Source organism: Centruroides vittatus, unplaced genomic scaffold (genome assembly GCF_030686945.1).
Source record: "Centruroides vittatus isolate TY-2023 unplaced genomic scaffold, ASM3068694v2 scaffold_861, whole genome shotgun sequence".
Taxonomy (NCBI): domain Eukaryota; kingdom Metazoa; phylum Arthropoda; class Arachnida; order Scorpiones; family Buthidae; genus Centruroides; species Centruroides vittatus.
The window spans coordinates 4,165,119-4,178,252 of NW_027122718.1; the positions used below are offsets into that span (position 1 = coordinate 4,165,119).

The 13,134-nt window shown below is 32.8% G+C and overlaps 1 protein-coding gene across 1 annotated transcript in view; it reads right to left on the bottom strand.

The window, feature by feature from the left end:
• The window catches only part of LOC136990054 (regulator of telomere elongation helicase 1 homolog), a 56,028-nt gene extending 42,894 nt beyond the window's left edge, over positions 1 to 13,134 (bottom strand). The window contains exons 1-3 of the mRNA XM_067288395.1: positions 12,968 to 13,134; positions 5,299 to 5,509; positions 5,141 to 5,225 (exon numbers count right to left, since the gene is read on the bottom strand). Coding sequence (XP_067144496.1) covers positions 5,141 to 5,225; positions 5,299 to 5,509; positions 12,968 to 13,075 — 404 coding nt within the window. The 5' untranslated portion in view covers positions 13,076 to 13,134. The remainder of the gene's footprint in view (positions 1 to 5,140; positions 5,226 to 5,298; positions 5,510 to 12,967) is intronic.

Below are 13,134 nucleotides of genomic sequence, written 5' to 3' on the forward strand. Positions count from 1 at the left end.
TTACAATCTATCTATCCACTTGATACAAAATATATGGATATATTCAGAGATAAGATAAATTAATTAAGCATTTAAAAAAATTCTAAATTTCTTAATGAGTAATGAAAATATAAATAAAATATATTTTAATGAAAAACATATTTAATTGAAGTGAAATGTAAGTATACATGTAGGTAGAGATAGCATACAAATCCTACTCAGTTGATTGTTTATTTATTTAGTTAGTACATTGGAAACGTTGAAGATGATTATATTCCATCCTCCTGATAACAAGAAATAAAAAAGATCCCCAATAAAATAATAACAAAATATAAAAGACATAATAAAAATTATAAACATAGCAAAACAAAAGTTACATTATATACAAAATAGATTTACATTTATTTTTAAAAAAGTTAAAATCACAATGTAGGTATGGTTCCACAGACTGTATGTGAGATGCTATACAGTAAAAAAAAGATCTTTGTGAGAGAGATAGGTGAAAATATGGGATGAAGAAGCATAATGTACTGCAGGTTTTTACAGTTGAGAAGCGGAGACCTAACCAGTAGTTTGAAATTAGACCATTGAAGTATTTAAAGCAGAGAATGCAATCAAAATATTTTAAGCGATCAGAAAGATTAGGAAGACCAAGGCGAACTCTTGCCACGTTGTGGCTATCAGTAAATTGTAAATTGGTCGGTAAATTGTAGAATTTATGTATCAGAAAATAAACTTTATTTAATTCAGATTGTATGTTTTGAAGCAGATAAGGGGCAGCCATGGTCCAAACGGGTAAACAATAATCGACTATTGACTGAAAATTAGTAAAAAAAATTGTTCTGAGTATGGCTTTTGAAGAAATATTTTTGCAAAAATGCCAGATAAAGCCACGCCAATGGCAAGGGATTTAATAATGTAAGAGATATGTTCGTGGAATATTAATTTTTCATCAAATATGATATCAAGGTTGCAATGAGACTGAACATAGTTTATTTTAGTAGAATCGATAAATATGGAAGGGTGGTAGGGATTACGAAGTAGGGAAAAGCACATAATAACAGTTTTATGGATGTTGATTTTTAGATGTAATTATTACATGTAATTATATACTGTGTATATACACCATGTCATAGTGACAGTTTAAGTCAGCTAAGTGCCACAAACAGATGTGGGTGCATAGTTGTACCAGTTGGCACAATGAATGCCCAAGTGTTCTGTATGGTTATACCTTCTAAATCAGAGGTTCCCAAAGAGGGTGCTACTGCCTCGTGGATAGTGAATACCGTCCCTTCCTCGGCCTTACAGGTCTTAGCTGGGCTTCTTCCCCTACACACAGAGCAAAGGAAGAAATGTAGAAATGGAAGTTGTGCAGTGACTGCAATTCAGAGGATCCTAACAATCTCTCTATATCAATATTGGGATATTTCCCAGCTTGGATCATGGGCTGTTGCAACATCTGATGCAGAGGGAGAAATTTGTAGGTGACAATATCTGTATCCATCCCAGTCATTTCAGCTATATTGCTTTGCTGGGATACCACGAGGGCCTTACTCCTTCCATTTATATCTTTACAGATGGTTCTAAATGTGGTGACCGGGTGGGAGCATCCTTTGTTATCATCAAAAGTAGGACCAGCAAGTGTCTGTACTGGGATAGTTATTGGCTTGCAGGCCACTGCACTGTCACACAGGCAGAGCTTTTTGCCATTCTACAGGCAACTACTTATATCAACAGGAAGAAGCTAGTAAATCACTACATTAGGATCTGTTCTGATAGCCAAACAGCTATCAGGCAGATCAGCTGTCAAAAAGACCACTTTGCTAGACTCATTGGGTTGGAGGTTAATAGGAATAAACTGAACTACATCGTCATCTCATAGGTCTGGGGAGGAGGGGAATGAGTGGGCTGACATTCTGGCCAAGCAAGCAAGTGGGTACCTCTTCAGCAATTGCTGCCTATAACAGGGTTCCCATTAGTGCTATCCAAAACAACGTCCATCAGACGACACTTCTATTATGGCAATGAAATTGGGAGAAGAGCAACATCGGTCAGCTAATCTTCCGTTTTCTTCCGGACATTAGTGTGAGGACCCAAACGAGGGTCAACTTGGAGGACTGAATGTAGGCTATCAATCAAGAAAGTAAAGATCTCCTTTTCAGACATGAATAGGAAGAATTAAATGTCCCAATTGAACAATGAAAGTTTTTATTAAAACAATAGAAAAGACTAAAGTCGAGAAAAGCATGGCTGGAGAGGAATCATATTTAGTCATGAAACTGACCTCTCCCATGCCCTCCGATTGGTTGAGTTGTCACCAGGTGATGAGTCAAGACCAATGAAAAGGCGGCTTTCGGGGAAAAAGTTATAAAACTGCAGAAATCAAGGTCATGACGTGCTTGGTTCAGAGTGCACCTCTCCTGGATTTTTGCTGCTGTCATTCAACAATGGAAGCTTGTTTGATGTTTCAGGATTTGTCTTCGCCATCCCATCCCGGCAAGTTTCGCTCAGGTACACCCCGTTGCCGGATATCATCTCTTCAAGTTGTGCTGTGCACCCTGGGGCCGTTGCTCTCCACACCACCTTCGCTGGAAGAGAAACAATTGTCGGAACATTTGAACGTTTTGCACAGACTGGTTTCCCACCTTTGGATAGGCATTATGCCTTGTTATAAGAATAATTGTAAGGATTTGTTATTTTATTAAATGGTTTTCAGATGAAAAACCTGCCTCAGTGAGTCTTTCCACTCCCACACGACAGTATTGACCGCTTGATTGTCGTGACATTTTTCCACCCAATCGGCTAACCTCACATTAGCCTCAGGCTCAAGACGGGGCATCTTCTGATTGACTCCTATACAACACTTATGAGTGTTTCTCAGTGGTCATGGTAACTTCAATCAGTACATATACCGGTTCAGGCATAGGGAGGCCCACTATTGCACGTGTAATGATGTCTCCATTCTCTTAATTTATCACTGTAGTCACTTTAGCAACCTATGGGAAAAAGTTGACCACCATTAAAGGAATATACAATTGGCCCTGCCCATTGGATGTTCTTATTGGTTATCCTTGTGTTTTCAAGGAACTAGTGGACTTTATATTCACAACAAAAGCACTAGAATCTGACTTCAATATTTAGTACTTCTAGTATAAACTTTTCACCTAAAGTGTGGCAGCCTATGGGGATCCAGCTATGCAGGTCACTAATTCTATGTGTATATGTGTTCACACCACTTGTCTCCTGTGTCATAGCATAGTATGATTGTCATCTGTGTAAGTCCATGTATGAGTTCGTCTTCAACATCCATATAACTTTATTGTACATAACTGTGTTGGGCATCTGTTTATTTTACATTATAGATCTAGACTCCGGTTATAGATATAGATAAAACCAACATATCTATAACTGCAAAAACTTTGTAACACTGTTCATATTTACCTGTATCCTGATTGATTAAATAAATATGATGCAGCACTCAGACTCTTGCACTTTCATCAACTATCCTATCTCATTTTATTCTTCCCCTTCAGTTCTACTGCTAAATCTCTTTTATTCTCCCTCATGCTAGGAAATATCTTTCAGTGGTCCTGACTTTTCTGCTCCATTCACGCTGCAAGTGTGGACAGTGAGTAAATCTAGGAGAGTAAAAAGAAGCAAGTGGTCAGCAGGGGGTGCTGGAGGCAGGGTATTGATGTTTGTTTGTTTGTTTATTAAGTTACAGCAATGCAACACTTGGGCGATCTGCCTAGAGGGATGCCTTCCAGGAGGTCTTTTTAAGGGTAACTGACCCCTATTCAGGCATTACAGACATGGAGAAAACCTGGAAAACTCCACGTAGCCAGCTCATCCTGGCAAGGCGCGAACCAACGATCGAACTCCCAGTGTTCAGGGAACAGAACTCCTTGGCCACTGGTGGGCCTGGCAGGGTACTGAATGGTAACCATACACCATGGTTGGGGTCTCTGACAACCTTTCCCTTTCCTCTATTAAAATGGGTAAGAAGAAACATTGCATTTAATGGTTTCCAGGTGTAGAGAACAATGTACAGTAAGTGTGAGGTTCATAGAAAAATTTTTCTAAGAATATTCTCACACAAGGGAAAATGGGTTAGGGGTGTTAGGTATAAGTTTATGGAACCAAGAGGGCAGTGGCTTGAAAAAGTTTGGGAATCACTGTTCTAAATTAATCAGTCTGGAAGTGAAGATTGGACAAAGGTCTGAGTAGCATAATTGATATGTATCTATATTGTAAGTAGAAGCTATGGGTTCAAGTCATATGTTGAATCAATTTCTTCTTCCAAAATATTCTAAATTAACTAATTTATTCCTAATTATTAAATTTAATATGAGATGACAAGTTAATGTGACAGTGTTCGGTTTACAAGTTCACATGGTATTAAAAGATAAAAATACCAAGGAAAAAAATAACAAATTATTTGTATATCCAATACAGCTAACTCATCCTCAAATTATTATAGTAATACATTTTATAATTAACCTATTAATTAAATGAAAATAAAACTTCTTTTTGTTGTTTAATTTGAATCAAAGATGAAAAACTAACCATCAGCTTAAACTAAGAATGTTGGTATAAAGATTATTTACTATCAGTTCTAGTTGTATATTTAACTTACTTTATTGATCCTCATTTTTACAAAATTAGTTGTTCCACAACATTTAATAATATTGCTTGTAACTATCAACTGTAGACAACCATGTTATTAAGTCATCATCCAGTTTATAAATGAAACTTATCACTATGAAAATAAGTAAAATGCTTAGTAACCGGAAGCACCCTTGGCTTTACCAATTGCATCATCAAATTTGGTTCAAATAAACTGCAAATTTTGTCACAATTTTTTAGAAAAAATCCACAGATTATATAAATTTAATATATTTATAAATCTCATAAAGTCATTATTTATAACCTGAGTCTAAAAGAATTATTGCATCAGAAAATAAATGATTAAATTATCCAAAGATTATCCAAAAGAATTATCCAAAGATATTAAATTTTATATCTTCAACTTAACAACCTTCTATTATAGTACAATAGAATCCATTATTTTGAAATAAAAATTACATAAAATAAAAAGAGAAAATGTAAACATCAATTACATGAAAATAACAAGTTAATGAATATATTTCACAAAACTTACTTGTTATATGACGACCTCTTTAATTCCTGAACAACTTGTGAGAGTTGAGAATGAGTTCTTGAACTGTATATGATTTTGGGTAAAACTGACAAATTGAACAAATGGAATTACAGAACATATAAAAATTATTGTAAATTAAAACCAATTAAGAATCATACATGCAAAATTTGGCCCATTTCTTCCAACTGTCGCCGTGTTTTCTGTATTAAATAAATGTGATATATTCAGAATATCTCTGGCATCACTACTTGGCATAAATGCTGCTTGCTCCAAGGTAGCTTGTCTGTGCTTCAGCCATGCTAAGCTAGAGCACAACAATGATAATGTTTTACCTGTACCAGTTGGGCTTTCCAATAAACCATTCACACCCTACATAAATATACAATAGTAAATATTTATATTTAAAAATTTAATAATCTCTTCATATAACTAATATTTTTCATAAAACATGGTTCACATAATAACTATCTGCTTCTTCTGTAGTATTAAGGTACAAAATTTTTATAATCTATAACCTAAGCACTTTTGGATGCTTGTCAACTATCCTCAGATTTAAAATGACACTTTTGATGTTTCAAATTCCACCGATTGTCATTTCTATTTCAAATACCTTGATTAATTTTTTAAAGTCGGATTGGAACCACTATGCTCTTCAATGTAAAATGTTTGAAGTAGAAGTGCATTCAGGAATTTTGGAACATTGAAAGTTTTGGTTTGTTCTAAAGATGGACAAGAAGCATCTAAAAGCACTTAGGTTATTCGAAAACTTTGTAATTCTCTATAAGCAGTTACTGTAAGTTTTGTAAAACTATGATGCATAATAGTAGTGATGGAAAACATAGTTATCCACTACATAAATAACTAATATATAAATATTATTTCAATAAAATATATACAAATTGATCATAATTTTGTTACCATAACTTCCTGCAAATAACTCACAAACTCCATGTTTTAAAGTAAATTTAAAAGCAGGTGCAGCTCATCTGTCAATTTTAAATTGCAATTATGAACTCACTCCCAACAACTTTCCCTTAGTTTAAACTTTCTAAGAGCTTTTTTAAAAACCATTAACATGCTGGACTCATTTATTTGGAATCACGGTGTTTTTGAAAACCACCAAAGACATATGTATACAGTACATATGCTTCATTTTTAGTTGCCTTCCATTTTCTGCATGTCAATTTACATTTTAACTGATATTATTAGACACTCCTACTTAAACTTGGGGCTGTCCATTAATTACATGTATAGTTTTTGAGTCACTTTTAACTTTCCTCCCTCTCTGTTGTACACAATAATATACCAACCACAACACTACAGTCAGCAGAGACTTAATTAGTCCTCATAAAGCATCTTAATTATGTAAACTTGAAGATGGCCTGTAGAATAGGTTGAAAATGTTAGTTTATAGAAATAAATAATCTCAGCAAATTAAAATGCTTTGTGAGGATTGTGTATTACAAAAATATACTTTTGTCAAACCCCCTTTCCTTAATTACAACTACAATAGTTCACGAACCCCTCTCTGACATTGAAGACTTAAAAAAGTTCCGCAAACATACTCTAATAGTTTAGTCACATGACTAGTAAATAGACTTAGGGACAAATTCATATACCACTAATACCACTAAAAAATCCACATAGACAATGTCTCAACCCCTCCATCACTGTGTACAATGATGTACTTTATGTGACATCCCCTTTAAACTGTAACATAATTAATGGATGGTGCCTTGTATCATGAAAGCTGGTAACTTCTCAGTAATTCACCCTTTCTGTATAATGACTCTCAAAGAACTATTTACAAGTCAAGTCAATTTTAGTGCATGTTAATTCTCCACAGTTCACAAGAGCTAAGCAACTAACTCTCAAGCTCATCTTGTTGAATACTGTAGAAGTTATATGCATCGTTCTTAGTAAAATCAACCATAATGATGTTAATGACAATTACTTTATTCATTGTTTATACACTCTAAATCTGGTGTAACAATCATTCCTGCTAAGAGTCACACCAATCCAGCTATATTACCACCATAAATATGTCAATTCCAGATAGTTCTTCAAATATTTGAATATACTAAAAAAAATTATCTACATTAATATCTACTTAATATTTTTTGCATTTACTTTAGCATTTATTATTATCATTATTATTACTGTAAATTTTGACCTACTTAAGATATACTGTATGTAATATATCATGTTATAGAAAGCCTAATGCCCCAGATTTTTGTATAGTGAATGTGGCATGCATATTACAAAACTATATGCATACTTATCCATTCTTCAGAGGCACTTTATTTCATGCAAAATTTTGAATATTTACTCATTTTTCAATGTATGTATTTTGTATGTTGAGATGTTTAGAACAAACAGAATACAAACATGAACCTCACGGTCAGTTCAGCAGTCATAAGATTCAAACTTCAAACATTTTTGGTCTACCCTGAAGATCTTTTTCAGAAACAGAATAAATTCTAAGATGGAATGTTCAAAGAACAGCCAAATTTGAAATCTGAAAGTGATTGTGTAGCCAGAGGTGGGTGCAATGACTGGTGGAGTGTCGAATTACCAAGGAGCTTTGTAAAAGGCTTGCCACACATGGGAAACTGATGCCTCCTCTTTGATGATGTAATTGCCTCTTATCCATCTTAAAAATCTTCAGGGCTTCCAGTTCCCTAATTTGCTCATCATGTAGGGCCATTCTTAACAAAGTCACTTGTAGCATATCAACCACATCATCATCTGAGGCATAAAGCAAAAGGGGAGGTAGCCTTCCTGTGATTGATGTTGCAGTTGTGTTCCTTCATGCTTTAACGGTAAATGCTTGGTCAAGCCAACAAATTAAATCCCTATGAAATCTATTATCACAAAGGGGAATCATGTAAACACCTGGAGCTCTCTGTATGTTTGGGGGGGGTCTGTATGCTAGTGAATAGGAAGGACTCCTGTTCACTAGCATACTGAAAACAGTGGGATTATAATTGATATTGATTGATAATTAATTGATTATAAGTGATATGGCCAACCCAGATTGACTATCCATTTGAATAAAGCATTCAGATTGTGGTCATTATTCAGATGGCAGTTTATCATTATTTTTATGTCACGGCTTCTTAAACTTTTTCCATTCACAACCTATTTTCACCCTACAACATTTTACATGATCCTAGTATATACCATATATTTCTGTAGATAAGACCAGGTATAAATTTTCGTCAAAGTTTTATAGTTTTAGCATATATCTGTCCTATAAGACAACCCCCAAACTATCAATGGCCTATGAATTTAGTTTAGATCAGCAATCATCATCTGGATAATAATACTGTATAGCGTATACAGAATTGTGTCCTATTCATAATTTTTCGAACAAACAAATTTTATTTTTTTGCATCTGGCAGCACTGCCTTGCAATTGTTGCAAACATTTGCACTGATTCAGGCATTCGGGTAGTGAATGACCTTGACTATTCACAAAATCATCATATGGGCTATTCTATTTTGTGGACATACCCTACTCTCTACTAGTAAATAATTAATTTGTCTGTTTTTTTTATAAAGGTTTAATTTATATAAATTTCAATCTAATTTTTTTTGTATCTGTCCTATAAGATGACCGTGGATTTTGGGGGCCTTTTTTTATGATTCAACTATCGCCTTATCTACGGAAATATACGGTATATACATAAGTACATAAAATAAATAAACAAATAAAACATAAACTGATAATAAATCAAAGAAAAATAATTCTAACAATTTTTTCTTATACTCATAATTTTACCACTTAACACCATTTATTAGGAGAAAAGGAAGTTTGCATACTAGTGAAATGGATGTACGAGTTTATTTTTACATGCTTTTTATTAACTTACTCTGTCTGTCTCCGTGTCCAGATAAAATAACTTAATTTTCACAAACTTCCCAATTTCCCATCTAGTTAAAACTTTACATACATATGTATTCCTGATGAGAATACACTTTTTTAGAGTATGCAAACAATTTTAGCAATTAGCAAAACGTTAATGAATAATTGAAATTTGTAAATAAAATTGAATAACAGATGGTATTACACATAGCTATGCCACTTTTCAGTCTTGTCATGTCAGACTTGTCAGTCATGTCTATATGAAATCTTGTAACTCAATTTTCATTCACTTTCCAATTAAATATTAAACCAAGAAGAATTTCAATAATTCAATGTTTCATATATAAAACTAAAAAACAAAATAAAAATTATTTCAAAAAAATTGTAAAGAAATGCTTTTAATTCACATAAATGCTCTAAAAGGTATGAAAATAAAATTTTTTCAGCTTCACAGTATTCTTGATATTATGCAACCAAAAATAAAAGTGTGGGGTGGCCCATAAAAATTGTTTGACAGTGAAACTACGAATATTTCTATACATGAGTCCCCATGCTTTTATTTTTGGTCACATAATACCAAGAATACTGTGAAAGATGAGAAAAAAATTACTTTTTACCCTTTAGTGCAGCAGTTCCCAAAGTGTGTGCCATGGCTTCCTCACAGGGGCACCACAAAATGTTATAAAATTTTTATAAAGTTAGAATTTGACATAGAGCCCCTTGGGAAAATCCGCATTTAGCAAGAGTGCCTATAATCAAAAAAGTTTGGGAAACAACCACTGCTTTAGTGCATTTATGTGAATAAAAAGCATTCTTTTAAAACTTTTTTAAAATAATTTTTTATTGCATAAAGAGCAATAAAAAATTATATTAAAAAAATCAAATAATGAGCATCTTGGCTCATTAATTGATATTACAGGATGCAGGACATCTTCAATGTTTTTCAAAGTTGATCAATATTTTGATTTTACTATCATTAATGATGAAAATAAAAAAGGATATAACAAATATAACAAAGAAGCATAATGAATAGATTGTATGATAATGAGAATTTAAATACAGTAGAGTCCCGCTAGTTCGAATACTGCTAATCTGAACGTCTGTCTAATCCGAACATGTTTCAGTTGGTGGAGTGGAAACTTTTTAGCTCACAAAATATACATTTTTTGTATTTTCCAGTTGAATTTAAATGGTATTAATGGTACAAAAAGATTTAGAATTCCACAACAAAAAAGTTGTATTTTATTGTACACAAAAGTCATTGCTGGTGTTGGATCTATATAAACCGGACTACTGCTTGTTTCTGCATTATTTCAGTTATTCAGCTAATCCAAAAAGGGCTTGGTCCCAATTATTTCAGACTAGCGGGACTCTACCGTAATACTGTTCTGCCTACTTCAACATACAATGATAACAGTAGAGATTTTAAGTATAAATTTTGTCCCAGGAATTGGAAGAATCAATTCTACAAAGCTTGGTGCTAATCAAAACAACCAAAAAGTGGTTTTCTTTATCTCATAAAATAAATATTTATGAAGCCTATGGTAAAAATGCTCAAAAATACTTTATTTTGCATAAAACCAACACCAACACAAAATGAAAAAACTACTCCATTTCTGAAATTTTTATGCCATTTGTTTGGGTCAAATTCCATTTGCATTTCAAAGAGGAAATTTATATAATTTTTAATGGGTGATTTGGACACAATATATGAGATATATTCAAAATAAAACACATGACCCCCTCTATCTCCCCACCCCTCAATCTTCAACTATCAACCATCAAAACTTAATAAAATGAATCCCCCAATATACAAACCTCCCTGAAAAATTTCAGAAATATTCAACAAAACTAACAAGAGTGATTAAGCCTCAAAGTGAGTGAATAAAATTATGCCCCATACAAATATCTGTACATACATTAAAAAAAAAAAAACCACAAAATTTTTATTTTTCAACATTTCAAGGTCCCAAGTCCAAAAATGTGAAAATTTCAACAGGTCATTTTTTGACTGATAACCATACTTTCTCTTGTTATATATAACAGCCAAAAAATTAAAAAATTCACAATATTTTTAAAAAACTTTTATAGTATCAAAAGCCTTTTCTTATTTTAGGTTTTTATTTTTAATAACGGTTGCCACAGAGATGTTACTAAATAAGTCTAGTTACATTAGTACATTTACATTTAATTTACAATGCCACAACACTACAGTACTCTTATAAGCAAATTAGAACGTGTTTCAAAAATGTGAAAACAAATGATTTTCACATATAAGTGTACACTCTCTTAGTTACATGAAAATATGGTAGATTTTAATGACATGTCTTAAAATAAAATTTAAACATCACTTAAATATGACTGACATGTCTCAAACCAAAACAGATTATCAGAAATGTATGGATGGCAACCAATATGTTAATAAATAAAAATTATAACATTATGATCTCAAATATGATTTTTATTTAATGCAAAGACTGATAATCATGTTCAAGGCATTGGTCATGAATAAGAGAATCTGATATACAAATTCTTCAGTAAGAAAATAATACCAACAAAACAAAAGAAAATATAGTTGAAGAATAGAACCTTACATGATATTACAATTAGCAAGGCTTACTGGATGTCATATAAGTGCATCACAGTCATTGAAAACTCCAGCAACCTCCAAAGAATTGTTCAGTTTTGTCATTTTATAATGTTCATTCAATGCATAACAACACTTGCCTAAATAATTTATAAGATTATAAATTAATAAAATACCAAAAAATTCCATTGAATGCTTTATTTTTTACATGGAGAAAAAGGTACGTGTTTACCAAAACACATATATATAATAAATACTGTACAAATAATCAATATCCAGCAAAAAACATTATTGGTGATCTTTGTTATTTGTGCAGTGTTTATTAACATATATCCAGTTCTGAGTAATTGAACTAATATATGTTGTAATATGTCTGCTTATTTCTTGCACAATAACACCATTCATCTATGCAAGAAACGCTAGAGTTTCTTTAAATAAGTTTCACAAAACCTTTCAAGAAACTGCTAGAGAAAGAGTGAAAGGTTTTGTGAAACTTAATACCATTCAGAAAAATTTCTGTATATTCAATAATAAATAACTGCCAATTTCTATGTTTAGTACAATATGTTTGTAAAAAAATGTACAGACACTGAGTGGGACATCACTTCATCTACAGTTATGTTTGTTTGTTATGACAATGCAACACTCGGATGATCTGCCTGGGAGGAATGCCTTCCGGGAGGTCTTTTTAAAGGTAACTGGCCCTTATTTAGGCATTACACATGTTGAGAAAACCCGGAAAACTCTATGCAGCCAGCCTGTTCGGCCAGGCAAGATCCCACAACCAAACTCCCAGTGTTCAGTGAACGAAACCGCTGGGCCTCATCTACAGTTAACATGATCATAAAATTACAGACGTTTCTCACAATTAGATTAGCATTATTATTTAGCTAAATATCTGTCTGATCAAATTAATCATTCTATGACTTTACAATTAAACTGCTGGTTTTGGTGCTGGTTCAAAAACTCATATGAGTTAATGTTACCTTAGATGTCAAGATGGTGGCTCGTCTCTAATTCCAGCAAGGAAACAGTGAGACGCACATTCTAGCCTAACCTAACCTATTCTAATAATTTGGTTGCTAATAATTATGGTAATTTATTAGAATAGGTTAGGTTAGGTTAGGTTAGAACGTGCGTTCCACTGTTTCCTTACTGGAATCAGAGACGAGCCGCCATCTTGGCACCTAGGATAACATTAACCCTAATGGATGTTATGAACAAACTTTTCAAGTCAAACTATAGCCATGTCTGAACGTCACTCATTCTTTGTAATATTGTAATGATTATTTTATTGTTTTACACATAACATTAATTAAAAAGTGATTTTTGATCTTCAATTTCATCATCTTTTCTATGAAAATGGTGCTTACCTTTTGTAAACATTCTATCACTTTGGACATATAAATTTTTTGAACTTCATACGGGACATGAGGAAATTTAATATCGATTCCATCTATTTCTAGATGATATTCTGACATTTTTAAATATGTAAATGACACTAAATTAATTTTACTTCTAATACAATGCACGAATTACC